Source organism: Paramormyrops kingsleyae, chromosome 6 (genome assembly GCF_048594095.1).
Source record: "Paramormyrops kingsleyae isolate MSU_618 chromosome 6, PKINGS_0.4, whole genome shotgun sequence".
NCBI classification, from domain to species: domain Eukaryota; kingdom Metazoa; phylum Chordata; class Actinopteri; order Osteoglossiformes; family Mormyridae; genus Paramormyrops; species Paramormyrops kingsleyae.
The window spans coordinates 21850951-21878803 of record NC_132802.1 but is presented as its reverse complement, the minus strand read 5'-3'; the positions used below and the strand labels follow the sequence as shown (position 1 = coordinate 21878803).

At 39.9% G+C, this 27853-nt stretch overlaps 2 protein-coding genes across 2 annotated transcripts; one reads left to right on the top strand and one right to left on the bottom strand.

Annotated features, from left to right (window-relative positions):
* Positions 1–4528: 4528 nt before the first annotated feature.
* Positions 4529–8712, bottom strand: LOC111842267 (large ribosomal subunit protein uL16-like). The gene is made up of 7 exons (XM_023808683.2): positions 8569–8712; positions 8431–8462; positions 7842–7900; positions 7332–7439; positions 6813–6951; positions 5061–5223; positions 4529–4749 (listed from the first exon to the last, which is right to left on the bottom strand). Exons 2-7 carry the CDS (start codon positions 8451–8453, stop codon positions 4594–4596), a joined length of 648 nt encoding a protein of 215 aa, XP_023664451.1. The 5' UTR covers positions 8454–8462; positions 8569–8712; the 3' UTR covers positions 4529–4593.
* Positions 8713–10391: 1679 nt separating this feature from the next.
* LOC111842327 (uncharacterized) lies at positions 10392–27752 on the top strand. The gene is made up of 7 exons (XM_023808827.2): positions 10392–10910; positions 11369–11417; positions 13773–15689; positions 18105–18171; positions 19093–19180; positions 20265–20384; positions 26984–27752. Exons 2-7 carry the CDS (start codon positions 11375–11377, stop codon positions 27098–27100), a joined length of 2352 nt encoding a protein of 783 aa, XP_023664595.2. The 5' UTR covers positions 10392–10910; positions 11369–11374; the 3' UTR covers positions 27101–27752.
* The last annotated feature ends 101 nt before the right edge of the window (positions 27753–27853 follow it).

Here is a 27853-nt window from a genome sequence, read left to right as displayed (position 1 = left end):
AATATCCGTCACTATCGCAACATTATTAACTCAAAATATTTTAAGCTGAACCATTGTAAAGCAAGGAGCATCTGTACTTATGTCATAACTATGACAGAATATAGCAAATTAATAATTAGCGTTAAACTAATTATGTTATGCTCAAAATGGAAGCTCCAAAGGCAGGTATAATTCTGAAAGAATCACATGATTGATGACAAATGAGACCTTCCGTATTGATTCATTTTGAGTCTTGAATTGTAAATTGATTTAGAATTTAGACTGTCATTTTGAAGAGATCGCTATCGAGAACTGAAATTTGTGAGGAGTTGTTGGTCAGAGAGGTTATTAAGATACGATTAACATAAGAATAACTTGATTGATGGCAGGTGGAAGGGCCGTTTCTGACCATTTTGGTGCTCTAGGCGAGAGTCCAAATGGGGGAGATGGTCACTCATTCTGGGGCTTGGCAGCCGCTCATTACCAACAGGCACATGCAGAAAAATGGCACAGATGTCATAAAGCTTCAGTTACAGTGTATGAAAACTTAGCAGCGATAGTTCTGGAAATGGCATGCAAACAACACAATGGAGCAAACAGAATGACACAGAGATGTAATGGAAACTTCAAACCCTAATTTGTAAGGTCAAACCATCTAACCATCATTTCTAACCATCTTCAGCAGCAGCTGCAGCACTTGTACTTCCTAAAATTCCTTAGTCCATCTGTAAAATATATCATAGTTATTAATTTACTTAACATACTCCATCTAAATACTGACAGAGAATAAATACTTCATTCTTTATTTAATTTTGTTTATTCAATTCAATTCATTTTTATATAGCGCCTTTCATAACAAAGTTGTGTTGTGATACATTAAACGTCATTAGACAGAGTAATACTGAAAGGGAAAAAGGAAGGAAATAAACTAAATAAAGAAAGCCAGATGTCAACAGAGGAGAGGAACCAAAACCTCCCAAGTAAGGAGAAAAAAATCCTCTGGGGGTCTAAGATCAACTGGCTGCCCCCCCCCCCCCCCGGGCATAGTAACATTACTGAAAATAGAAAAGAGTGTAAGCTGTGATTAAGGATCAAGACAAAGTCCATCAATGAGTCTGTTCTCCACACTGGCCTGTGTACGGTGGCACTGAAGGCTGCTCCCACGATGATGCAGTTCGTAGGTCCCATTCGCAATGTCACCCCTCCATGGGACTGAACCAGGACTCCAGCTAAGATGGTGTCCACCCCAGGAATATCCAGAAATGTGGGAAGGAGGAGAGCATGGATGGTCAGAACATGCATTGACAAGCATAGTAGATAAAAATGACGTACAGCAGCACCAGCAGCCATAGTTACGGTGTGTTAGGTTGTGGGTATCAGAATTTGAAAGCTGCTGACTGGTATTTTCAAATTTCTGGTTCCTGAATTATGCAGGTCCTTTGACAGGTCTTTTGCTTTCCCCAAGACTCAATATCCAGCACAGTCAGTGCGGCCCTGAATTAATTTAAATCATATAACTGGTGATGTTGCACTGACCTGTTCACCATTTGACATTCCTTGGACTACTTTTGTTAGATATTGACCACTGCATACCAAGAACACCCCACAAAACCTACCATTTTGCACATGCTGTGACCCAGTTTTCTAACCATCACAATTCGACCCCTGAGATTCACATACTATTTACTGGTATTACTGGAAAATCTCTCCATAAACTCACTCACACTACTACCAACACATCACTCCCATACTTCAGAGCCTGCACTGGCTCCCTATTAAACAAGGCATCCATTTTAAAATACTTCTTCTGACATTCAAAGCTCTTAACAACCAAACCCCATTGTATCTTTCTGAATTGCTTCTCCCCTACTAGCCTCTCCACACTTAGATCCACACTTCTGGCTCTCTGCTCATCCCCCCTTCCAAACTCCATTGCCATGGTGACCGTGCAATGACCCAATTAGCTCCCCAACTTCAGAACCTACTCCCTACTGCCATTCGTCAATCAATCTTGGTCTCAGATTTCAAATTAAATCCATTCGCTTGCTCAAGCGTATAACCTTCCCTATCCATAATGTTTTGTCATTTTATTATCTGTTTACTTTATTCTATGTGTCTTTGAGATCTTGAAAAGCGCTATATAAATAAAATCATTATTATTATTAGGACAAACCTGCCACTTACACTCCTTGTCCCAGCAAGCGCATAATTATATATTTGCCAGTAACATAAGCATTGATATATAATCATAGCATGAGCCATGGTTGCATCGGGCAACTTTTAGGAGATACAATTGTTTCCTTCCACAAAGTAATTTGAGATAATGTGAACATTCTTGAAATATCCAACTTTTTAATTGATTAACAGTGAAATAGTGGTGCACTGCTGCACACCTGCACCAAAAATGGTATGAAGGAAACTGGAAATTAGAAATTCCCAAGGGAAATAGTCACGCAAGATTAAGAATTTAATGATGATTCATTTTTTTTTCATATCTTTAGTATAGTGGTTCAATTCCTGGTGTATTACATTTCTCTGACATGGCAGAATACTTATGCATACATGAGTCTAACTAAATTAGATATCCGGTGCTGGATGGCAAGAAAATTCCTTATGTCAGACACAGAAAAAAACAGAAGTACTAGTATTTGGTCCCAAGGCTACAAGAAATAAGTTTCACCACCTCAACATTGGTGGCCTTCCTACACAACCTAAGACAGTGGTTAGAAATCTTGGTCTTCTAGTTGATTCAGATCTATGTTTTGATGCTCATATAAGAAGTATTACTAGAACTGCATTTTATCATCTACGGAACATAGCCAGGCTTCGGAAGATGCTCTCACTTCATGATGCAGAAAAATGAATACATGCCTTTATAACTTCCAGACTGGGCTACTGTAATGCCCTCCTTTCTGGTTGCCCATCTGGATCCTTACATAAACTTCAGCTGGTACAGAATGCAGCAGCCAGAGTTCTCACAAATGCTAAAAAATATGATCGCATTACACCTGTCTTATCCTCCCTTCATTGGCTTCCAGTTAAGTCTCGGATTGACTATAAAATACTGCTATTAACCTATATAGCACTGAATGGCCTTGCACCAGAAAACCTTAGTGATCTGCTGGCCTTATACAACCCTCCGCGCTTGCTTCGTTCTCAAGGCGCGGGATATCTGTTAGTACCTAGGGTAGAAAGATCTACGGCAGGCTGCAGAGCTTTCTCCTATAGAGCTCCTCAGCTGTGGAATGGTCTTCCACCGGATGTGCGGGTTTCAGGCTCACTCTCAATATTCAAGTCTAGACTAAAAACACACCTATTTAGTTTAGCTTATAGGGACACTAGTTCTAGCTCTAGCTAACTCCTCACTCCCATTTAGACCTATAGTGTGATGTGTAGAGCTGGGTGGGGATCGGTTCCATTGACTTTGGATAAACTGAATTGACAGTGCTGTCACTCTAGCTTCACAATCACTTGTGGGATTGGAGTGCTGACATTTCAGGGACTCCCCATGCCTGCATTCCCACCTGCCTCTCTCTCCTACTTATGCTGCTATAGCCATATCTGCCGGAGCTTGCACATTGCACTTCATATTGCACTCACCTAACTGTTAGCACTGCCTATAGTCTCCCCTACTTTGACTAATTGCACATTTTATTTCCTCTACTCCTCCTGGGGGGTCCTGCCTGGAGACCTCAATCTATCAAGATGTCCAGCACACCCTGCAACATGTGACGTCGCCACTACCAATGACGTCCCTGCATCCAGCTCGCCATTCTGCCTGTGTCATCCTCCATGTATGACCCGCTGTCTTACTTCTGGTTCCCCGGTGATCAGAAGGAGCACCAGCACCGGCTTGTCATCACCTCCCTGCCCCCCGGTTGGGTCTCAAATCTTATGACTTAGACAGTATGACTTGGCACTTAGCCATCTCTCCGATTTGACTCTCCCTGCCGGCCCCTGGAGGATGGGCTCCCCCTTTGAGTCTGGTCCCTCCCAAGGTTTCTTCCTTCTAGGGAGTTTTTCCTTGCCACTGTCGCCTATGGCTTACTCACTGGGGGCTTTGGGTGGGGATGCTGTAAAGCGCTTTGAGACAATGTCATATTGTGATAACGCACTATACAAAAATAAATTTGTTAAGCATTTACACAAAATCGCTCGAAATTAGCAATATTTTACAGTTCAGTGCTTTGTATGATTTATCACTTTTGGCTGATGGGAGATAATGAGGCTTGAAAATGCACACTGTGTATGCAGTATAGTCAGTCACGTCAAAAACCTACGGTTAGGTGAGTTTGTGTTTCTAAAGTCCCATATGAAATAGGTGTGCTTATTTATCCTGATGGACTGGTATCATTTCCCGAGTGTCTCCTGCTTTTTGCACTGTACTACCAGGTAGGACCCAGGAGCACCCTGATGCTGCAGTAGGTAAGTGATTATGGATGGACGGAAGCACACATCATGCTTTTCTAAACATCCCTACACCATTTGTACTGAGACAGTCAACCAAACTACTTTCTCCCAAACCCTGTCAAAGATACAAATTTTAAGATTTAGAATTCAAAAAGCTTTATTGACATGACATTCCTTGACACAGTGCCCAGGGCGCTCTAGGGTCTATGCAGAATGGAGGAATTTCCAGCGATCCAGGGGTCCCTTATTGGGGATGTACTTCACTCCACAGCCATCTGGGATCAGTCGTTTTTCTTGCATCATTTCATCAAAGTCGCATGCGTTGAATTTGGTAAAGCCATACTTCTTAGAGATATGGATCTTGGTAAGACAAGAAAAGAAAAATTAGTGGATATTGTACTGTAACTCACTCATTCACTCAAACCACACAAACAGTCATTTTACCACACACATGCAATCTTTGTTTTCATGTCTTCTGAGGATATATATAGTTGTCCCAGAGCCACTTTACAATAAGCATCACTGCCAAACTGAACCCATACATAATTTGAGAAGCATGGCATCCTCGAGAGCCAAGCAACTCTCACCCAGCAGTTTCCACTTACTATTAAAACACAGCTAAGCTAATGAACACCTGAAAAAAGTAAATGTGTATTTGGATGAAACTGTACCTTCTGGCGGCCTGGGAACTTGAACTTGGCTCTGCGCAGAGCTTCGATGATATGTTCCTTGTTCTGGGCCTTGGTGCGCACAGACATGATGACCTGGCCGATGTGGACACGGGCCACCGTGCCCTGGGGTTTCCCGAAGGCCCCACGCATTCCAGTCTGGAGTCTGAAGTGAAAAGTGATGGCCAGATTAAGGTGCTGTCCAAGCAGGAATTCTTCTAACTCTCAAATGCAATTCTGCCAAGGCAACTACATTTCTAATGCCTGCAAAAAAAAGATTTCTCACACCATACTTTCATAAATAATTATTATATTGAAAGTAATTGTACTTATTAAAGACCATGATTTACACGTGAATAAACGCCAGATGTATTTCATGGGCCTTGAAAGTTGAAGGCATCATTGACTAAGAAATATCTATGTTTTTATGCTTGATGTTTTTTGTTTATTTAGAACCTGGTCATCCATACATTACACAAACAATTTAAGAATATCTCCCCATCAAAAGAAACAAAGAAACCCATACGGCAGTCCACTGGTGCTCATGACCAGCCAACATGGAATATCAGCACCTTATAACACAATGTAATAATGGCAAAATGAGGCTTTCTTAAGTGCCTTAGGTTTTCCAACCCACTGATTTGCCAAAAGGTTCATTACTTGAAACCTTATATACAGTACACACACACACACACACACACACACACACACACACACACACACACACACACACACACACACACAGTGGGACCTCGGATTACGAGTAACGCGGTTTACAAGTGTTCCGCAAGATGAGCAAAGATTTTTAATAAATTTTGACTTGGAAACCGAGCAAGCGTGCGCTTCTTGTTTTGACGCCGAGCGCACGTCATCACAACACAACCAATGGTTATTCACTATCTCACGCTGCGGAATTGTGGGTAATCGTCTCCCATGCTCGGTCTCAGTCGGCATGCCTCACTCGTATAGTCAAAATTTAGTAGAAAAGCACCACTTGAATAAGGGCGTAGCAGTGCGAGCGATGAATCTGTTTAACAACAATGCAATGTCCACATTTTTGCGAAATCGAAAAGGAGGCAAAAGAGGCTGTCATTGGATGGGTTCCTTGTTAAAGTCGCACAAACAGAAAATGATTCCAGTGAGCCAACAGATAGCAGTGATTCCGTTAATTATAGTGAAAGTTGTCCTACAAAATAACCCTCCTCTTCTCCTCTCCCTCACACCATCCACGATTCTTTTCAAAGGTAAAGCGCAGGTTAACACTGGCTCCCTAACACCCCGTTGGCAGTTTTTAGTTTTTCTCTCCTCAGACCACTTTCAGTAGGTTCTCACCTTGGCTGATTGTCAAAGTCACTCAGATCTTTATTCCTGCCCATTTCTTCTGCATTCAAAATTTCAACTACAGGTACTGACTGCTAGCTTACGAACTAATACATTTCAGACCTTCAAACACAGCACTTTTCAGTTGCGAGTCAACATTATTTGCTTCACATAGGGGTGGTCATAATGTTTTTGCTCAGCGGTATATATCGTGCTGACTGGAATGATCCAATAGGATGTCCCTGTAGGAAGCGAGGCGTCATTTGTCACCAATCACATGATTCTCTGAGAATGATGCAAGCCTTGAAGCAAGGCTTCAGCGGAAGCTACCCTTCTTACTCGATACACGCCTTGGATTCAAACGTAACTTCACTAGTAAACAGCCCCTGGCCTCCACAAACCACAATGCTAAAGGGAGGCTTGTTTCACTCTCACCTGTCAGCCCCAGCACAAGACAACATTTTGTTGATTCGGATGACATGGAAAGGGTGTAGGCGGACACGGATGTGGAAGCCATCCTTCCCGCAAGTTTTCACCATATACTTATTGGCGCAGATGCGTGCAGCCTCCAGTGCTGTTTGGAGTCAGACAGAAAAACTATGCATGATTACAGGCCAAGAGGCAGCGTTTCTTCCAGCTATCAACTACTAAATGTACAATCACAGAGAGCAACACAGAAAGCCATAAACAGCAGCATGCAGGAGGACTGCGAGACTGAAGTATGCCCTTTTCCACAGAGATTAATTAGAAAACTTGCAAGTGTAAGAGCTTAAAAAAACAATCAAGACTTAAAGTGCATTGCAAGCTGCTGAGACACTTTACAAGAACTCCATCTTAAGCTTGGATAACTTGGAAGTTTTCCTTTTTTTTATCATTTCACAGCTACCACAAAGCTAATTAAAAAAATGCACGTTTGCTGATATTTGCGGATAAACACGTATACGTATAGCTCACCCTCTGAGGAAAGCTGCTCATACTCATCGGACACCATGTGACCACATAGAGGGAACTCATCCACCTTTGCCTTCTTCCTGCCCAGATCAAAGATTCTGATTTTGGGGTCTGAGTGGATACAGAAAAGAAACCTTCATTCTAAATAATGAAAAAACCCTACTGCCCTTAATGATGTGTAATGCACTAAACTGGAAATCCAATAATGTAAATGTAGACAACCCAGTCAACTTGGATATTTACCTTCATTTAGAAATACAACATTAAAATATATAATACAAACAACATTTTCTGGACTCCATACATGCAATATCCTGTAATTTAGAATTTCTAGCCTTGCATCAAGGCTGCCAGTGTTTTGGTTGCTGTTTACTTCACAAAATTATCAACTTTGGACATGACAGTGATATGTCATAGGCACTACTAGTGATTATTTTCAATTACAATATTAAGGTTATAGAAATATTAGTGCAAATTATAAGTAATGAAAGTGAAGAGCATCAAAACACCTACCTGGCACACCCCGACAGAAGCGAGACTTGGGATACGGCTTATTCTTACAGTATCTGTAACTAAATTGAGCATAAATTAATGATAAACATTAAATAGCAAAAATACAAGTACAAAAGTCCAAAATATGAAGAATACTCCAACCCAGCCATCTGATATGTAGCTTTGAAGGAGTCTGGTATACTATAACAAAACATCACTAAGCTTAATTTCATATCAACGCACTATCCCTTCTTGTACTGAACGAGTATTCTATGTACACCCTGGAATGGTAAATTAAATGTGCTTCAAATAAATAGTGAAGGTAATTTCATTATCAAAGGCAGTGAAAAACCTAGGATGTACGGATGCAACTCCGATCATTTAAAACGGCATCGCATGTAACTAGAATCCACGTTAAATACCAAAGGTGGTATCGCGAGAGTAGTAAAAAGTTTACTAGTTAGTAATAAAATTGTGAAAATATGGTTCAAAATATTAACTAGCTAACCAACAAAAACTTTAGACACCTTAGTGGAAAGTGTTGGATGAGAAGTCGCACATGGTGACGGTCTTTTAGAGCCCTCAAGACCAAATCACTGAAATAACTTACCAGCGGGCGGGTCGTCGGCCCATGGCTATAAGCTACAATTATAATCAAACAAAATTCATTAATACGCACATTACATTGGAAAATAATTAATAAAATACGTTTAATTGCAGCATCTTTGCCACCGACGCCCTTACTCACCCAGTGTCAGAAAGAGAAAATACAACTATTTCCGGGTAAACGTCACTTCTTCTTCTTCTTCTTCTTCTTGCTGTTTTATGGCGGCTGGCAAACAACTCTGTGGTGTAAACGTCACTTTCCTTCCTTTCCACTTTTAATTTGTAATTGAGGTTTTAAGCTTTCGCACACTAATAATAGCATACAATTAAAATCAGTTTTTATAACATTTTAATTTTAAGATAATTTTAATTTTTGTTTAATCACAAACAGATATGTTTTTGGTTGACTTCAGATGTTATTAAATAAGCCAATCAGAGACAACAGACGGCGGAGTGCTGAGCAGGGATTCTGGGTAACGGAGTTCATGAGAGCTGGAGGGTCGAGAAGGGTCTGGCTGCAGCCGCTCAGAACGTGAACTCTCAGCCATCTGCACGCTCAACCACTGATGCCATGTGCACGCTCAGCCACAACTGGAAGTGCAGGGGAATCAAGTGCTAACTTAGTTCTTGAAGCCAGTGTGAACGGTATCACAACAAGGTCTCACAGCATTTAGGTAAAAACACTTTCATTAAGTTTTACATTTCCAGGTAATCCATCCAGTCATTCTTGAAATTGTACAAGTAGTTGTGTGTTGAACGACTATGGCTTTGATTACAGGGTTGTCAAGGAATAGTGCTGTCGTTTCCAACAGTACCACATCTAGTTTATTATTATTATTATTATTATTATTATTATTATTATTATTGTAAATGTGCATCTATTCCCATAATTCTACAATATTCCATTTTTCAGGATATTCTCTTTGTGTACTGTGTACTTTTTTGTATTTGGTCACACCATGCACATTTACCTATTTGCACTATGTGTACTGTATTTCCACTTGTCTGTTGTGCACTATATGTATGCTCATCTGTGCACTACGTTCTTGCTGCTGTATGCACCAGAATTTCCCCCTGAGATCAATAAAATCTTAACCCTAAAACACTGACTGGAAAATGTGATTCATATTGTGATCCACCCATTCCCAGTGCACAAAACGTTTAGTCTACATTTATTTATTCCAGGCTCAAGTAGCCTACACATTTAAGGGGGCCCAGAAGGACGGGGCCATATTTGTTGTCATGGGGGTATCCCCCCCTTCCCCGGGTCCTCCAGAACCACCACAGTGGGCTACGCATAGGGATGGGAAACAGGAGCCAATGTGCATGCTGACTCATTTCCATCAGCACAGTAAAACACCTCAATCTAAAAAGCGGGAAGAGTGAAAACAGGTGGTTCAAAAATCTTTAAAATCAGACTACATATTTAAGAAACAGTCGCTGCTATATATGGCTATCGTCACTTGTAATTGTTGTGATAAAAAATGTAATTAATTTGATTGATTAACATTTTAGGGATAACTAGTGGTATCCAATTCCAAAGAACTTAAAACATAAAACTTTAGACAGATTTTTCTGTAGTTGCATTTTCTAATATATCCTAAATTATAAAAACAATATATAAGGAAAATATGGGAGTGTGATTAGTAGGGGCAATTCACTCCCATGAAAAACTATGTGAACTTTTTCTCCAGGTCACAGTATTTGCATAATAACGTGACGTTAAAACCAGAATGAAATCAAGGAAATATCAACAAAACACCCACAATATGCTTCGTTTCAGAGGGTAGGGGATGGTGTGACAGGGATTAGATGTTTATTGTTCTGAGAAAAATAAGTAAAGTAAAATCCAAAGACTGCGAACCAAAAATTGGTTTTCGTGTAAGTTCAGTGTATTATGGCAGCAGTTGAGGTTTTGCAAAATGTAGTGCAGGGTAATGCTCAGCCTTGCGGTGGCTGTTCACAAACCAGGAAGGAAGCTGCCAGATCACTGGGTACCAGCAATCTGCAAATTATTCATTGCATACAAGTAGGAGCTATTAAAAGGTTATATGCCGTTTAGTTGAAAAAAGGAAAAATAAAAGCTTCAGCAAAAATACCAGTTGCTGACAGATTTGAAAAAGGAAGAAAAAAGAAAGAAACCGAAAAAGCGGAGCATTGTGGAAAGGGGGGTGTAGGGAGGAAATAAAAATCTTATTGCTGATGACGTATGTTGCATGCCTAGGTAGGCCAAACCACAAAGATGCATATTTAGTCCTTGTTAGCTCCGCTGCAAGTGCAACTAGAGTCAGAACAACAATATAAGTCTCTTTTTAATCTAATGTTTTTCTATATCTTTGGATGTACAACTTTAGAAATGTACTTTTCTTTTTGACTGACACATTTTTGACAAAAAACCTCAATACTTGCATATTTTTGCCTGTTTTTTGTTTTCTTGTTTTTGCATCCCTTTTTAACAGGAAATCGCTTTAAGAAGCAACAGTGGTAAGACCAAGGCCTCTCTCCTTTTATCTTGATAAGTAACTCAACAGAAGTGTCAAATAAATTATTTCACAGGGGGTTAAGATTGCTTATACTTTTTCTACTTGTATGATGGGAGACTATGTTGGTTAAAAAGTAATCTTATGTGATCTGAAAAGTGACATATATTACCAGGCTATTTCAAGAAAAAAATATGCCCCAATGAAATATCCACTGTTTGCATAGAAAGTACAGACAATGTTGCACATTTATCCTCATATGTTATTATAATGTTTATTCCTGTTAGTATAACTATATGCTTTATTGTTAAACCATATTTCTTGCTGTAATGACAGGCATATGTACGATATTAAAACACTCAATGTGCATAGTACTTAATAGAAAGTGATTTTTAAAAAATAATAATAATTGCAATATTAGCAGTAAGGAAATGTAATTTGACTTGTTAATATTTCCTGCAGATAAAAATGGAGCAAGATATTGCTGACCTTTTAAGCGATGCATTCTCAGGCAAGACTTAGTTTTCACCATCTTTCCTAGACCTTATTTTAATTTTATTAGTTGTAACAAAAGTTCCACGGCATGAGCCAAACCATCATCATTTACAATTATTTCAGTTTCACATTAACAAAGTAATTCAAATTAATGGCTAAAGACTGTATGATGTACCAAACTGGATGAATGTTTTGAGTATTTGCTCAGTGTGACTTCATACAGGTTTTTATTAGATTACATTACATTGTATTATCTAATAATCACTTATATGAAATTGATTCTGCTGGAATTATACTATCATGGAATTATGTAAAGAAAATATTTCTCAGATTTTAGACTCTTCAATATAGCCCCGTTTTGCTTTGGTGACAGCATTGCAGACTCTTGGCATTCTTCCAGCCAGCTTCCCAATGTAGCAACCAATAGTGTTTCTCCAATAGTCCTGAAGGACTTTCCACTTTTTCTGGGCACGAGTTGGCTAACTCAGTCTTACTCTTTGATGCAGAGCATCCCAAACCAGCTCTATAATGTTCATTTTGGGGGATTGTGAGGGTCAAGTCATCTCGCAGCACTCCATAGATAACTTGCAACATAATACTTACTACATAACCTTGAGGTGTGCTAAAGGTCATTATGTTGCTGAAAAACAAATGATTTTCAATAGGTGTGTCCTAGACATGCTTGGTTGATTGGCAGCCAATATAAATCGGCCGATTTCCAATCTTAATTACTCTATTAGCAACATTTAATTTGATTGATCCGAAATACTGATTTCGCAGATGATGTACAATTAGGGAGGCTCCATCATCATTTCATTATCATTATATACTGATATTTATTCGCAATAATTTGATTGGAGCTCTCTATAAAGGCAAATCAGAAGAATCAACCAGATGACAAAATATGTGAGACATACACCATATGGACAAAAGTATTGGGACATCTGGCCATTACACCTACAGGAACTTTTATGACATCCCATTCTAAATCCATAGGCATCAATATGGAGTTGATTCCCCTTTTGCAGCTATAACAGCTGCCACTCTTCTGGGAAGACTTTTCACAAGCTTTTGGAGCGTGTCTGTGGGAATATTTGCCCATTCATCCAGAAGAGGATTTGTGATGTCAGGCACTAATATTGGACATGAAGGCCTGGCTCGCAATCTCCATTCTAGTTCATTCCAAAGGTGCTTGATGGGGTTGAGGTCAAGGCTCTATGTGGGCCAGTAAAGGTCTTCCACACCAAACTTACCCAACCATGTCTTTATGGACCTTGCTTTCTGCACTGGGGCACAGTCATGCTGGAACAGAAGAGGGCCTTCCCCAAATTGTTCCCACAAAGTAGGAAGCATAGAACTTCCAAAAGGTCTTGAATGCTGAAGCATTAAGAGTTCCCTTCAATAGAACTATGTGCCCTAGCCCAACCCCTGAAAAACAACCCCAAACCATTATCCCTCTTCCACCTAACTTTACAGTTGGCACAATGCAGTCTGGCAGGTAATGTTCTCCTGGCATCTGCCAAGGCCAGACTCAGCCATCAAACTGCCAGAGAAGCGTGATTCATCACTCCACAGAACACATTTCCACTGCTCCAGAGTCCAGTGGCACTCCATCTGACACTTGGCACTGTGCTTGGTGACTTGAGGCTGCATTCCGCTGCTCGGCCATGGAAACCCATTCCATGGAGCTCCCAGTGCACAGTTTTTGTGCTGCGGTTAATCACAGAGGAAGCTTGGAACTCTACGGTTACTGAGTCAACAGAGCATTGACAACCTTTACGCACTATGTGCCTCAACATTCGGCCACCCTGCCTTTTGTTCCTAAACACTTCCACTTTGCAGTAATACCACTTACAGTTGACCGTGGAATATCTAGCAGGGAAGACATTCCACAAACGCACCTATTACAAAGTTGACATCCAATGACAGTACCATGCTTGAATTCACTGAGCTCTTCAGAACAAGCCATTCTTTCACAAATGATTGTAAACCTGACTGCATGGCTAGGTGCTTGATTTTATACACCTGTGGCAATGGGTCTTAATGAAACACCTGAATTCAGTGATTAAGAGGTATGTCCCAATACTTTTGTCCATACAGTGTATGTATGTGCACAGCAAACTAAGCTTACTAAAATGGCTTTACCAGTCTGACAGTTCTACAAGGTGTCCAAAAATCAATAAAATTGCTATATTCAGTGTGTGCAAAGCAGAAATACCTCTTGGTGGAACTTAACAACAGGGGGTGAAGTTACATTTTAAATGAAAGATCCCCATCCATCCCATCCTCTTCAATGAATGGCTTTGAAAATTGATGATTGCAATGAACTGAAACTTTACATGAGAGATTAAGTGTGGCATTTTTGTTATAGACGCATTTCTACCATCTTACAAAGAAGAAGACCTAAACTTTGACAGCCTAAATTTTGATGAAGGTGATGAGGAAAGAAACAAGACAGCTGGTAACAACAAGCTATCAGTGTTGACAGAGGTGGATGAAAGTGAAGAGGCTTTGAGTAGCATATGCGAGGAAGACCTTTTTCCAAAAGGTGAAAGCTGGGCTGAGAGTAGAATTTCACAGAGTCTGGATGTGGATGCAAAGGAGGAATCCAGTGATGAGGGTGATTCAAGAAAAGAAAGAGATGAAGATGATATGCAAGAAGGCACCATTGAGGAGGTGGACTCAAAAGAAGACAAATATGAGGATACTGTAACAGAATCTCGAAATAAGGAAGATTCAAGTGAAGAAAAAGATAAAGATGATGTACTGGAGATGCAGAAAATAGGTAACGAGGAGATGGGCTCAGTAGAATATAGAGTAGGGACTGTTGCACAGAAAGATACGCAGAAGAACCGGGATTTCAGAGATGAAATGGTGGATGTGGTTGATGAAGAATCAAGCAGTGATGAGTTGGATTCAAGAGAAGTTAAATATGAGAGTGTTGTAATGGGTATATCCACTGAATACCCATCTGAGGTGAACAGACAACAGAAGGAATATTTTCAGGATCGAGAGGAAGATGGTGGTGGAATGGATCATTCCCCTGAATACTCATCTGATGTGATAAGAAAACAGAAGGAATATTCTCAGGAACAAGAGGAAGACATGGAAAATGCACAAAGTGGGAAGGGTGGTTATGTCACTGATGAAGAAGAGGGAAATGATGGAAGTAGAAGAAAACATGAGGAACTGTATCACGGTCTCTGTTCCCTTCAGGCTGATAGGCAAGAGGATGGGGAAAAAACTCATGCAAAGTGCAAAGAAGAAGAAATTTATGAAGGTGAGCAGGAAACCTTGTCTGCCACAGGTATTGGAAGCACGGAATTTTCTAAAGGGTGGTCTCCTCTAGAGAATGAGGATGCACGCAATACTGCTTTTCAAGGATTACTTGAATCACAATTTGAAGGTGACATGAAAGAGTTTTCTGAGGATGACCAGGGTGTCACTGGGGAAGATTATGCGGAGTACCCCTCAGAGTGTTTTCAACAAAAAGACAAAGGGGAAAGAACAAAAAAGGTGGAGGACATGCAAATTGAATCAATGTGGATGACACCAAAGCTTGAAATGGAAGGGACTGCACAACTGAGAGGAGAAATATTTGAGTGGGAGCTTCTAGATAGACACACAGAGATCCATGATGAATGTAGTGAGAGTGAAGAAACAGCAAGAGATATTCCTGATGAGGAACAGAGCGCAGTTCTGAAAAATGTAAGAGACGGACCGCAAAACATGTTTTTGGAAAAAAAACATACTGAACAACAAGATTCAGAAGGAGACTGTTTAAGAAAAGAGGACCAAGGTATGGAGGAAAACGGACCAGTAAAAGATGAGATGGCTGAGGGTGTACAAGAAGTAATGGAGCTTACATATTCCTCTGCATGGAAGAAGATAGACAAAGGAGATTTGGCAGATTCTGAACCCCAGAAGGACACAATGGTATTTGATGTGACCCATGGTGACTTCCTTTATGTACAAGATGAAAGTGGTAAGGTCAGCTGGGCTGAAGATCCTCTAATTACTGAGACCAGAAACAGCCAAGAGATATTTGAGAAAGTGTGCTTAGCTGAAACTGAGAATCAAGAAGAAGAAATAAGCCTAGTGACAGAGTCGGAGGAGGAAAAGCTCACGGATGTTTCGTTTCAATATGAAACATGCAATGTTACAGATGCTCAGCAGCAGAAATCTCAAAATTACAATGAAGAGGAGGATTATGAACAAGATAAAGATAGAACTGAAACATTGTATCAGTACGACAATGATGACCAAGATTGTGACACAAGGCAAAGAAGTGAGTGATGCTCAGATTATCTTTTATGATATGCTTTCAGTAGATATTCTTTTGTTGTGATACACAGTGTATGCATATTCATCTCAAAATCATTACACGATTGCACTAAATTTATACAAAAACATTTGCTATATAACCATTCAACTTAAGATGAAAAGCAGATTTTATGGCAGCATGACATGGTACAGGCAGAAAGGAGAGTGACCATCCACTCGCGGCTCACGAGACAGCAGGGGTTTTACTGATGAGACTTCAAAGACACTGAGGAAAATTTATCAAAACAAACAGACCACAAGGGGTCAAAACAAAAACAGATCGACACAATCAACCAATCACTGAAGGGGTAGGACAATGGGCAACAGATGGGCAATTAACACAGGCAATGGAAAACAGATAAGGCACAGGTGAAATAACTAATACTAATAACCACAGAACTAAGAAACCTACAAGACCTAAAACTGAGAAAACAAAGAGATACTACACTAAAAAAAAGAAACAAGAAAACAAAGTACAACCAAAGCACAAGGAAGACAAACCTAGAACAGGAAAACTCAAAAGAGAAAACAGAAAACACTAGGGAACAAAACAATAAATACAGAATAACTGATGAGACAGGCCTCAGCCAGCGTCAAACCCATAAACATAGGCCCATGGATTCTAAACCACATGGTCAACTCCCTAAGCTATGTGACAGCCCAGAAAACAAGGAAAACACACAAGGGTGAAGGACAGAGAGAGAGAAAGGCAGGCTGACCAGCAGCGCTTGCTGGTCAAAGGGGAGGGACACAGGAGGAGGGGTCAGAGGGCAACCAACCCTGACAGCAGATCAAAAATACTCTCCAGAAATCTGACATCTGTTGTAGAATTGTCTCAGTAAATGTTAAGTATGACATAAAATATTGTGCCTCTGTCAACCAATTTTTAAATTCACTTACCTTAAGTGGCTATGTAATTACAATGGTCAATGTAAAGATCATGTTTTAAATAAAATTCTAGTGCAAAAATTAAAGTAAATTAATATGATGCATTAGAAGGTTTAGCCATCCAAAAGTATTAATAGAAGTCCAGGATGGCAGGGACTGAGAGGTGAGGAAGTAATGAAAAAGCAAAACTTGGAAAGGGACACTTTGGAATATGTGAGGAAAGGCAAGAAAAACAGTGATAGTGCTAAAGGGAGACTAAAGGGAACGGTGATAGTGCTAAAGGGAGACTAAAAGGAACAGTGATAGTGCTAAAGGTAGACTAAAGGGAACAGTGATAATGCTAAAGGGAGACTAAAGGGAACAGTGATAGTGCTAAAGGGAGACTAAAGGGTACAGTGATAGTGCTAAAGGGAGACTAAAGGGAACAGTGATAGTGCTAAAGGTAGACTAAAGGGAACGGTGATAGTGCTAAAGGGAGACTAAAAGGAACAGTGATAGTGCTAAAGGTAGACTAAAGGGAACAGTGATAGTGCTAAAGGGAGACTAAAGGGAACAGTGATAGTGCTAAAGGGAGACTAAAGGGAACAGTGATAGTGCTAAAGGGAGACTAAAGGGAACAGTGATAGTGCTAAAGGTAGACTAAAGGGAACGGTGATAGTGCTAAAGGGAGACTAAAAGGAACAGTGATAGTGCTAAAGGTAGACTAAAGGGAACAGTGATAGTGCTAAAGGGAGACTAAAGGGAACAGTGATAGTGCTAAAGGGAGACTAAAGGAAATCAAATTACTTCATTGTGCCTTTTTCTTGGCTTTTATGTCACTGTTTACATTTCTAGTGGCTCGTTCAACATGAGTGTTTATGCCCTCTTCCTTTCTTTAAACACCAAATGTCCTGACAACCCCAAGAAAGCATGCATTTGCAGGTCCATGCATATACACGGACCCACGCACACTTACAGGTTCACAGACACATATAGTGCCCTCAAGAATTATTATTACCCTTAAGGATTATTACCCTTAAGTAATAATGAGCAAACGATGCCATCCAATAATTGTGGAGGGCACTGTATGAAGCAATATTCTCTTTATAATGCACATTTGATTTAATTACATGCTACTAATGCAAAAAACCAAGAACATCTTCATATGCAGGGGATTGAATCCAGGAGTCAGCAAATCAGAGGGAAAAGCCTAAGATTATTGCATATAGGTTAATAATAGTATAAAACAATTTCTGCTCTATTGTTTTTAAAGTATCCGTTTATTTACTTTATATAATTAAAATATATGGCTGCCAGCGACATAGTTGTCAGCAAAAAGAAGCACTCATTTCATATTGTATTCTGAAAAAAGATGTTGCGGAGTGTTGTTCTTTCGTGGATTGTTTCTTTCACTTTGAGCATGACCATCCTCCAACCAGATGCCAATTGATAATGAAGTAAGTTCTCAAATGAACCCTAGGTTGTAAAACAAGTAAAATGTCTTTTTTCTTAGGTCGAAATTCCAAGAAGCATACTGTGACATTCTGCCTGGAGCCCATCCTTCAGAAAGACTCAGAAAGGCAAGCAGCTGTGCACTGACACGTACCTACAAACACAGAAACAGTCTGACAAGCCCAGCTAGGAATTAGCGGACAAAGAACACTCAGAGCAGAAATGATTTGTCTTTTATAATCTTGCTCTAGAATTTTCCCCCTCCCCACAAAAAAGCACTTTTAAGTAACCTGTTTGTTGATTTGGATATCGTTGGAAAATCCAAATAAGTTCCTTTTGGTAGATACTCTAAGCCAGGGGTGGGCAATCTTATCCACAAAGGGCCAGTGTGTATGCAGGATTTCGCTGCAACTCCCTAATTAGATTACTAATTAGGGGACTGATTGGCTGAAGAGTCCTCACACCTGGGCTTGAACAGCTGACCTACAGGTTATCCCAAAAACCTGCATACACAGCGGCCCTTTGCGGATAAGATTGGGCACCCCTGCTCTAAGCCCTTTTGAGAAGAATGGCTTCCAAAATACTCAGCTACTGTACATGTGATATTGTCTATCTATTTTCCTAATATATGTTTTTGACACACGTTAAATAATCAACATAATGTTGTAGCAGGTTAGTGCAAGGAACATTCTCTTTTAAACAAAATAATCTTTAAAATCATGATTTTCTGTATTTCCTGTATACAAGATGAAATACATATATTAATACCCACTAATCATCAATATGACTGTATGTATTTATGTACTTTATATGTGACTCCAGGTTAGTACATTAAGACTTATTCATTTATTTGATGCAAATATTTTTATAATACTTATTCACTTTTTCTTAAATAGTGTCCAAATAAGTTTCCATGCTTGTTTCAGCTTCATGCTCATTGTTATTAAACTATGCAAAATAATTGCCTTTCAAGGTGCCAAACATACTACTTTGCCAGCCAAGATTCTCAGAATAATCTGATCTGATGTGTCGACCTTGTGACTCTCCAGCAGTGACCTGGAAGATGGGGTTAGCAGCTCTTCAGACAGTGTAGAGGACCACCCTACTTCACAAACCACACAATTCCTGGACCTGGAGGTGAGGTTAATAAAACATCTCGATGAATCTACACCAAGGTTTTTTTATTGTTATCAAATACTAAAATGAACATAAGAACAAACATAAGAACATAAGAAATATACAAACGAGAGGAGGCCATTCGGCCCATCGAGCTCGCTTAGGGGAGAACTTAACTAATAGCTCAGAGTTGTTAAAATCTTATCTAGCTCTGATTTAAAGGAACCCAAGGATTCAGCTTGCACTACGTTATCAGGAAGACTATTCCATACTCTGACTACACGCTGTGTAAAGAAGTGCTTCCTTAAATCCAGTTTGAAATGTTCTCCCGCTAATTTCCACCTATGGCCACGAAACCACAACAAAGGCATTTTCATCCATCCATCCATCCATCCATCCCTCCATCCCTCCATCCATCCATTTTCTGTAACCGCTTGTCCTATTCACAGTTGCAGAGGGTCCGGAGCCTATCCAAGAGCCCAAAAGGCTAAAAGCATTTTGTTAATCAAAATTAAAACGAAACAAAGTGGTTGATTCTCCACGGCACTTAGGTCAAAAAGCGTGTAGGTGATCGCATGTTTCCAGGTGGATCGTTAAACACTCCATTTTGAACCAATATTTTTTTAGAAATCAACAGAGAAACACTTACACACTTACATGCACACTTACAGGTTCACAGACACATATAGTGCCCTGAAGAATTATTATTACCCTTAAGGATTATTATTAGGATTATTATAAGGAGACAGAGAAAGTTCGCCTATGCCTAAAAACAGGCATAACCAGCAGAACTGAAGAGAACTGCTGCAAGAATGGAGATGATTGGTTGATTACCCATCTTCCATAGTGGAGGACGAGGGATTTCTTAAGATCAATCACCACTAAGAAAAGGTCTCAAAGTCTCAGCCTGTGACATGTTTATAATTCATCATTAAATTTTCCACAGGATTAAAAAATGATATACGGTCATTCTGCTAATATGCACTGGTAAACTTATATAAAGAATAAACCAAAAAATAAGTATCTGTAGCCCCCAAGATTTGACCCCCATCACCCCCCTTGAAATATTTTTACAACTCGACTACTGTGGATGTTTGTGTTTTAGGAGGACAGTGATGATTACAGACGAAGACAGAACTGTTCCCTTCTCCAGCAGACTTCTGCCACTCAAAGGGAGCAGCTGAATTTCAACAGAGAGCTGAAGATTCATCGTCAGAATGACACGGTAAATTTCTATGCTGTTAATTCACTGATATGTTAAGAAGTCCAGAAACTGAGTTATGAACCGCAGTTATTGGAGTAACAAATAGATAATGGATAATAGAGTAAAAATTTTAAATAGGAAATGAAAAAATGATTAAATTTACTGGAATGAAATGTGATAATGAAATTCACTGAAATTTATCAACCCCAGAGAACATACTCCTCCTATAATTAATTAAGTGCCTTATAGGATGTTCATCTATTCTAAACTGCCCCATTCACGTGCCACAGAGCCTCCTTAATTAGGATGATGTCTGTACCAGAAGACAGGATGAAGAAACTCAGAATATCTTGTCGACATGAATGAATGCATTTGAATGTATTTAGGCCCATCAACATTAACGACTGGAACTGTACACAATTAATACCTTTTAAATCAAATGCATCCACGTGACATTCTGCCATTGTAATCCTCCATGTTAATCTGCTAAGGCGTGCTTTGAGTGCTGTAGGCGGCAATCATTTATAACAATCTCTTAGCATATTGCACCATAATGTCATTCGTATTAATCCAGTGACCTGAATGTGCTGTTTCTCAAAAAAAAAAAACCTACATGCCACCGACTGTTGTCACCAGCAGGGGGTCAGGAGTAGCACGGACATGAAACGATGCAGGAGAGGGATCAGGTGCTCGGGAAGAAGCAGGGCTAAGTAACACAATTGGGAACTGGACGGGGAAACCGGCTAGACCGTTTATATAGCCAGGGCAGTTAGTCAAACCAACACCAGAATGCAAAATAGCCATTAGAATTCAGGTGTGAGAGACCGGATGAGGGGGCTTGGGGGGCCGGAATCCATTCTCACAGTACCGTAGCCCTCCCTATCCACAAGATACTGCAGATGCCCACCTCACTGCCAGGGTTTCAAGATGGCACAAATGGTGTATGCCAGGGAACCATCGATGTCCAGAAGGGGCAGTGGCACTGGCTGGTTAGTTGGTGGTTGCCTCAGGCTGTAACAAACAGACTTGAGTACAATGCATGGAACACCGGAATACTGACAGGGAGCTGGAGGTGGTAGATCACAGGATTTATCTGCCAGAGGATCTTAAAGGGGCCAATAAATGGATGTGAGACAGAGCCGGATACCTCAGCTGGATACCCACACCTGTTGTTCAGTCAGGACGTGCAGAAAGGAACGCACAGTGCAGGAAACCTGAACATGAGCTGCTGGTGACCATTCCGCTCCTCATGAACCAGTCATCCACAGCTGGCATGTCGCTGGGCCCCATATTTCAAGAGTAAAGCAGGGCCTGGTACCCTAACACACTATCCTGGTTCAGCCTCTCCCACTGCCCGTTTGCGAGGGGTTGGTACCCTGAGGACACCTCAGTGAGATGCCCATCCTGTGGCAGAAGGCTCGCCACAACGTAGCCGTGAACTAAGGTTGACTTTGAAGACTTATTGGAAGATGATTTGCGCCAGTTCTAGAGTAGATAGCAACTTGGGCAGGGGAATTAGCTGGTACATCTTTGAGAACCTTTTGGTGATAACAAGAATCACGATGGGCAGGTCAGTGATGAAATCCATACTGTAGCAATGTGTGACCAGGGGCGCAGATGGTATCGGCAGTGGCTGGACTTGGCAGATGGGAGTGTTGTGGGGCCTTTGACTGGGAGCAGGTACAGGCAGGAGGAGACAGTCTTGAATGTCATCTTCTAGCAATACCAGTGACTCTTCAGCTGTGTTGTCTTCCAAATGCCAGGATACCCAGAACTTAATAAAGTGTGCGTGCTTACTCACAAGGGTGGTTAGTGGAGCAGGATTGTGTTGAAGCACACTGCCGATCTCATCACCCATGTCCCATTGGATCAGTGCCCCAAAACATGCCTGTGGTAAGGTGTTGTCTGACAAAAGTGTGAGGTGGGTTTGAAGGTGAGAAGATCCATCCGGGGGCGAAGATGGAGGCAGTCACACGTGCAGACACTGGGAAATTGGTGCACACACTTGTGGATGAGATCAGAGCACAGAGTGCAAAGGGTCACAATTAACATGCATGTAAAACCACACAGGAGGGGGATTAGGCACTTGGGGAAAATCAAGGATAAGTAATGCTCAATATTAAAACTAGCTAGACCAGTTACGTAGTCTATTATAGAGCAATTAATCAAACCAAAACAGGAATACAAAACAGCTGGTAGAATTCAGGTGAGAGAGTGTGTAAGGCGATGTGGAAACATCAGAAATTAATTGCACAGTTTTGGACCTCGCTGTCCCTTAGCAGTGCAGAAAGTCTCATTCACACGTCTCCCATTTGATCCCCCGGTTATATGTATCTCTTATATTGTACATGTTGTTTACTATCCATCAATCTACAGTCTTGATGTGCTGCTGCACAGCCACTGTAGCATTTTGTTTCCATGGAAACTCATGTAACCATAGCCGCAAGTGAACACTTGGCTGTTTTGCATGTGTGTCTGGTTGTTATCATATAAATACAGTTTAAAGAAGCTGCTGGCAGCTGTGGGTGAATGTGTGTGTTGGCTGGGGGGTGCTGGGAAGCCGGAGAGCAGCCACTGTCATTCACTGTTGCCTCTATCCTGACCTTTCTACATTCCTCACTCCAAACATGGAAAAACTGCTGCAGCTCTAGTCTCTCTCTTTCCACATCCTTGTCATTCCACCCCCCCCCCCCCCCCCCCCTCCATGTAATGCTCCTCCCATGGGCCCATGAAGGTAAAAAAGAAAGAGTGAGACAATAACAGAGGGAGGGAGAAGAAGGAGATTGGTGACATAAACCATGAATAATAGCGAGTGTGCAGGGACAATGTCTATGTGACAGCATTCCGCACTTTCACACTCCCTTATTGAGAGTTGTATACAAGAGATATACTGAGATTGGATTCATGATTGAAGAAGGACTTTGCCTTTAAAACATGGAGCTGGAAGCAAATAAAGTTGCAATATACATTACCACCAGAAAACTGACAGCTTACTTACAGACTAAATTAGGACTGTCATGTACATCACACAAAATAAAAGGATCTTCATTGGTTTAATGTTATACAGCAGCTCTCAATGCGAAAACACATCTGGAATGAATTGAATCATGGCTTCACTTCAACAGCTGTGAAGAAGGGGGGTTTTACTCACGTACTTTGGCTGATAATCTGAGTGATGTGTTTTAATTCAGTCCCTGGTTTAGTTATCTGACTCGTATCTTAAAAGGAAATTTGACCTATCACATGTTATTGGCTGTTGTTTCATTATTATTTAACTGTATAGATATTATTAGTTAGTAGAGACTGGAAACTACAATTGGGCATATATGTTTTCATTTTGTAGTCCATCAATATGTTTAATGCATTTGAAATTAATGCATACCATATAATCACAAAATATACATATTTTGTGATTATATGGTAAGAATTATGTCACCAGCAGAACTCTGACACAGTGAGTTAAGTTAAGGTCTGTTACCTTTTTATGCCTTCCACTTTTGTTTACAGCAATTACCCCATTTCACTCAAAGATTTACAAAAGGTAGCTATTTAAATGTCTTTCTGAGAGCTGCAGTGCTATAGCTGTAGCCTTGTCTGTCTCTTGGGAATAAAGCCCAGTATTTTTTTCATTGTAGTTGTTTAGAACGTCATGTGACATTTGCTGGTAGCAGGCTGACCTTAAAAGGCTTTGTTTCTTGAAGCGGCTGCAGGCCAAGGAGCCTCTGTAAGTTCCCGGGAGACCTGGGGGGCATTTTGGAGAGATGGAATGGCCTATAGATCTTCAGGGCCACACCGTAATCTGGGAATGGACCAGGAGTGTGTTTCTGTGTGTGTGTCTTTACTTTTACACTTAGTTCTAGGAAAAAAATTATTTTTGTACCATTTAGAAGCTGTCATAATAACCATAATCACAACCAAAAAAATGGATCGTCAGCTAAACACCCTACAGTAGTCATGGTTTACCTTTAACATGGATTATGCACATGCAAATTAGCTAAGAAAAGAATTTACTTCTGAGATAGCATATTTTGAGATATTTTCACCAAATTCTGAGATATCTTCCCCATTATTCTCTATTACAGATTATTAACTTAGTTTAAATGTTTTATGAACCAAGAATAACCATTAATGTGCAATCAAAACTATTAATCTGTAACCAATGTAAATTTGCTGAGTAATATCTCAAAACTCCTGGATTAACAGTGTTTATCCTGTTTGTATGTGGACAATACATATCATTCTGTATTGCAATATTAAAATGATTTATTCAGTGATCATTGGATAGATTGACAGCTGGACTTTACAAAGAAGCTGAAACTTCATTCCATGTTAAAATGATCAGTTCAGAACTGGTAATTTCATAATGCAGTATAATAAGGGCTGATCAAAAATTGACTTTGAACAAGTACTGTGGTGGGAAAAATTTCCATGAACCTAGTAGCATATTCCAGATACGCAGTTCTATGTGCAGTTTGTGTTAACATATATACTTCATTATCTCATGTTTATATGAATCACTAGTTTACATGAGCATTCCCGACTTTTGAATCTAGCCACCACATTTCATAAAATTTTATTATTTGCCCAGTGATGGATTCATCTAGTGTGAGCTTGACAAGAAACAAAACTCTCACACCTGAAGGTCAGCCAGTGGTGTGTACATGTGTTTTAGCTGCTACACTCTGCAAAATAGACCATGTCCAAGATTTTATCTCTTGGCAGCTCATAGATATTTTGCCAACAAACCCTTGAGAGTATGGACACATACAGCAGACGAGAAAGAAAGAGTTGTGAATGATAACTTTCTCCAGAGAATCATTCTCCAGTTGTCTTTTAAAAGAGAAATGATCAGGGGAAATTCCTGTCCCCTTATTCAGTCTTCACTCCTTGTGGATTTACCTTTTAAAGCCAGCATGAATCTGTCTAAAGTGAGACTTTGAGTTGAGCGCCCACATAAGGACAGGCACAGACACCCATACACATAAGCAATATGTGTCTGTTGATACATATGTATTACATATAAGCATAAATAGAGTCCCATAAATTCTAAGCGGTACAAATGTGTATAGTGTATGAAGTGAGAAGAGAGGAGTAAACACTGTTAATAAGGCAAGTCGGGGGAATACAGGGAACACATGTGGTTTTGGGACTGATCTGCCTCTGCAGACACTTTTTCAATTAGCATGATAACTCAAAAAGCATTTGATGGATCGTTTTCAAACTTTGGAATCACATTTTATGGATGACAACCTGGAAGTGATCATATTTTGAGACAGATCGTATCAAAATTCAAGATGTGGCAAGAATGATAGCAAAGAAAAGGGCAGTTTCAGACATTTGATCCTGTTAGCATGACAACTCAAAAAAGATTTGATGGATCATATTAGGCAACAACATCATATGCTAACCCCCAAAACCGGGTGGGAGGTGGGAAGTCTTTCCGGCAGAAGCAGGACTTGTCATTAATGAGCTGTGATTTTTATTTATCTGTAGAAACAATTCTTTAAATGTAAAAGTTTGAATCTACTTCATACTGCTTACATTGAATAAATTGCTGATGTCATTTCCTCTAATCTGACTAAAAGATTTGTGTGTAGGTCTTGCACCTTGCAAGGAATCACTAAGGAAAGAATGTTGGGGAATCTTACCATTGGATGTTTGACAGGATGTCAGACCATCACAGGACACACACAACTATACACTGGCAATCTTGGGCACTGTCTTTTGTCCCGATTGTTACAGCAGTATTTGCAGCCTGGAGCTTTACTCTGTCTCTTTCCTATACTTCCTTCTACTCCCTTCTCCCTGCTACTTCCCTCCACATCCCTCCACTCTAGCTGGGGCTCCAGGCCAGAACACACACATGCACATGCATACACGCATAAACCCATAGGGATGACTTGCTGGTCCCGCTGTTGGCTTTCAGTCTTTAAAAGGATTTCCTAAATAGGCTCGAAACATTTACAGATGTTCACCACTTAGCAGTGAGGTGGGATGGAGAGAACAAAGGAGTATTACAGTAGGTAGTAGGGGAAATTAGAACTAAAGGGAATGCGAATTTGCATTCATACCCAAACTAAACAATGAAGTTTTACTTTAAAGCCACTCCCCCAAAAAATAAACTATTGTTACTAATTTACGAATTCCTTGGTCGGGAATTGGGTAGTACACATAGTACTGTTACTTGCTATATTTTGTAACAGGTGACATAACCTCAAAAATCAAATCAAAATGGTTTGAATTCTGCAATTTGCTATGTGCTCAGTATTGCTGAGCCAGACCTGACCTGTTATATCCTTACTTTTGCCTACCCATCCTGTCCAGGTTTCAGGTTTTCAGGTAACAGAAAAGCACAAATGTGTCAGTATACCTTCCTGTTGAACAGAGAACAACCAGAAATAAAAGTTAGCAATCATTTAGTTGTATAGTGAATAATTTTATTCAATATATATTGTAAAGTTTTATCTTTATTACATCTACAGCCATCTGAATTAATATTTCCTTATTTTGCCTGTAGTCCTCTTTCTCCAGAACTCCACTTAAATGCTCACAGAATGATGGATTGATTGAGAACCTCACCACTCGCTATGTATGTGGCATATTTCTCCCTTTTCTCTCAGATTTCCTGGATGGTGAAGTCCTTTCTGAAGATATGTCTGACTACTGTGGTAGGAGTCCTCTTCTTTTGGTGGGCTTCAGACCAACTGGACTGGGTGGGCAAAAATCGTGTCGACTGAAAATGTCCAATCACTGAGTAAGTGGGAGCTAATTGTGATTCTAATACATGTATACTTAGTCAGAAGATCCATATCAGGAATTATGCAAAATTTTAATGTAAGCTAGCAAAGGCTAAAGTATATAATGTCATGTGCCAATCATCTGAAAAATATGTATTTCTAGAAAGCTATAACTTGGCCTGACATAATCTTTTGGAAACTGAATTGTTTGTTTTGAATATCTATAGCTAATCTACTCTTTCCTTTGTACAAGCATATGTCAAGTACCATACTACTTTTTTATGTATGGTAAAATCTGCCGAAACAACATTCTTTATTCTTTTTAAAATTACTATAATAAAAATATCATTTTCTTTGAATGTTTAATATTTACTAATATTTTCTATGCAACTGTGCCAGTTTGAAGTATTGAAAATGTTAAATAACAAACAGTCAAATCATTTTGTTATACTCTATTTTTAGAAAATAAATTTGTATTTCTACTATATGCCATATGCATAGTTTCATGTCTGTCTTGCTACAGTTATCAGTAACTTGATCTTTTGAAGCAAATTTAAATGTTAAAATTATATGCTGTATAAACACAATTTTTTTCAAATGTTACATTTTCAATGGAACTGCTAATAAACGGCTTGAACTAGTCGCTAAACAATACTGTGTTTTATTGGCCATAACTTTAGCTATTTATACACCGTAAACAGATATCATCAGGGACTGTACTACAGTGGTCGTCAAAACTTTCTGTTCCATTCT

Bases quoted from the DNA above. Each gene is read 5' to 3' on its own strand.
- LOC111842327 (XM_023808827.2), top strand. From the start codon at position 11,375: ATGGAGCAAGATATTGCTGACCTTTTAAGCGATGCATTCTCAG. The intron at 11,418-13,772 runs GCAAGACTTAGT...TTTTTGTTATAG, and splicing joins TTTAAGCGATGCATTCTCAG to ACGCATTTCTACCATCTTAC. The intron at 20,385-26,983 runs GTAAATTTCTAT...CTTTTCTCTCAG, and splicing joins TTCATCGTCAGAATGACACG to ATTTCCTGGATGGTGAAGTC.
- LOC111842267 (XM_023808683.2), bottom strand. From the start codon at position 8,453: ATGGGCCGACGACCCGCCCGCTG. The intron at 6,952-7,331 runs GTGAGCTATACG...GACTCCAAACAG, and splicing joins TGAGCAGCTTTCCTCAGAGG to CACTGGAGGCTGCACGCATC. The intron at 4,750-5,060 runs GTACAGTTTCAT...TGTCTTACCAAG, and splicing joins AGTTCCCAGGCCGCCAGAAG to ATCCATATCTCTAAGAAGTA.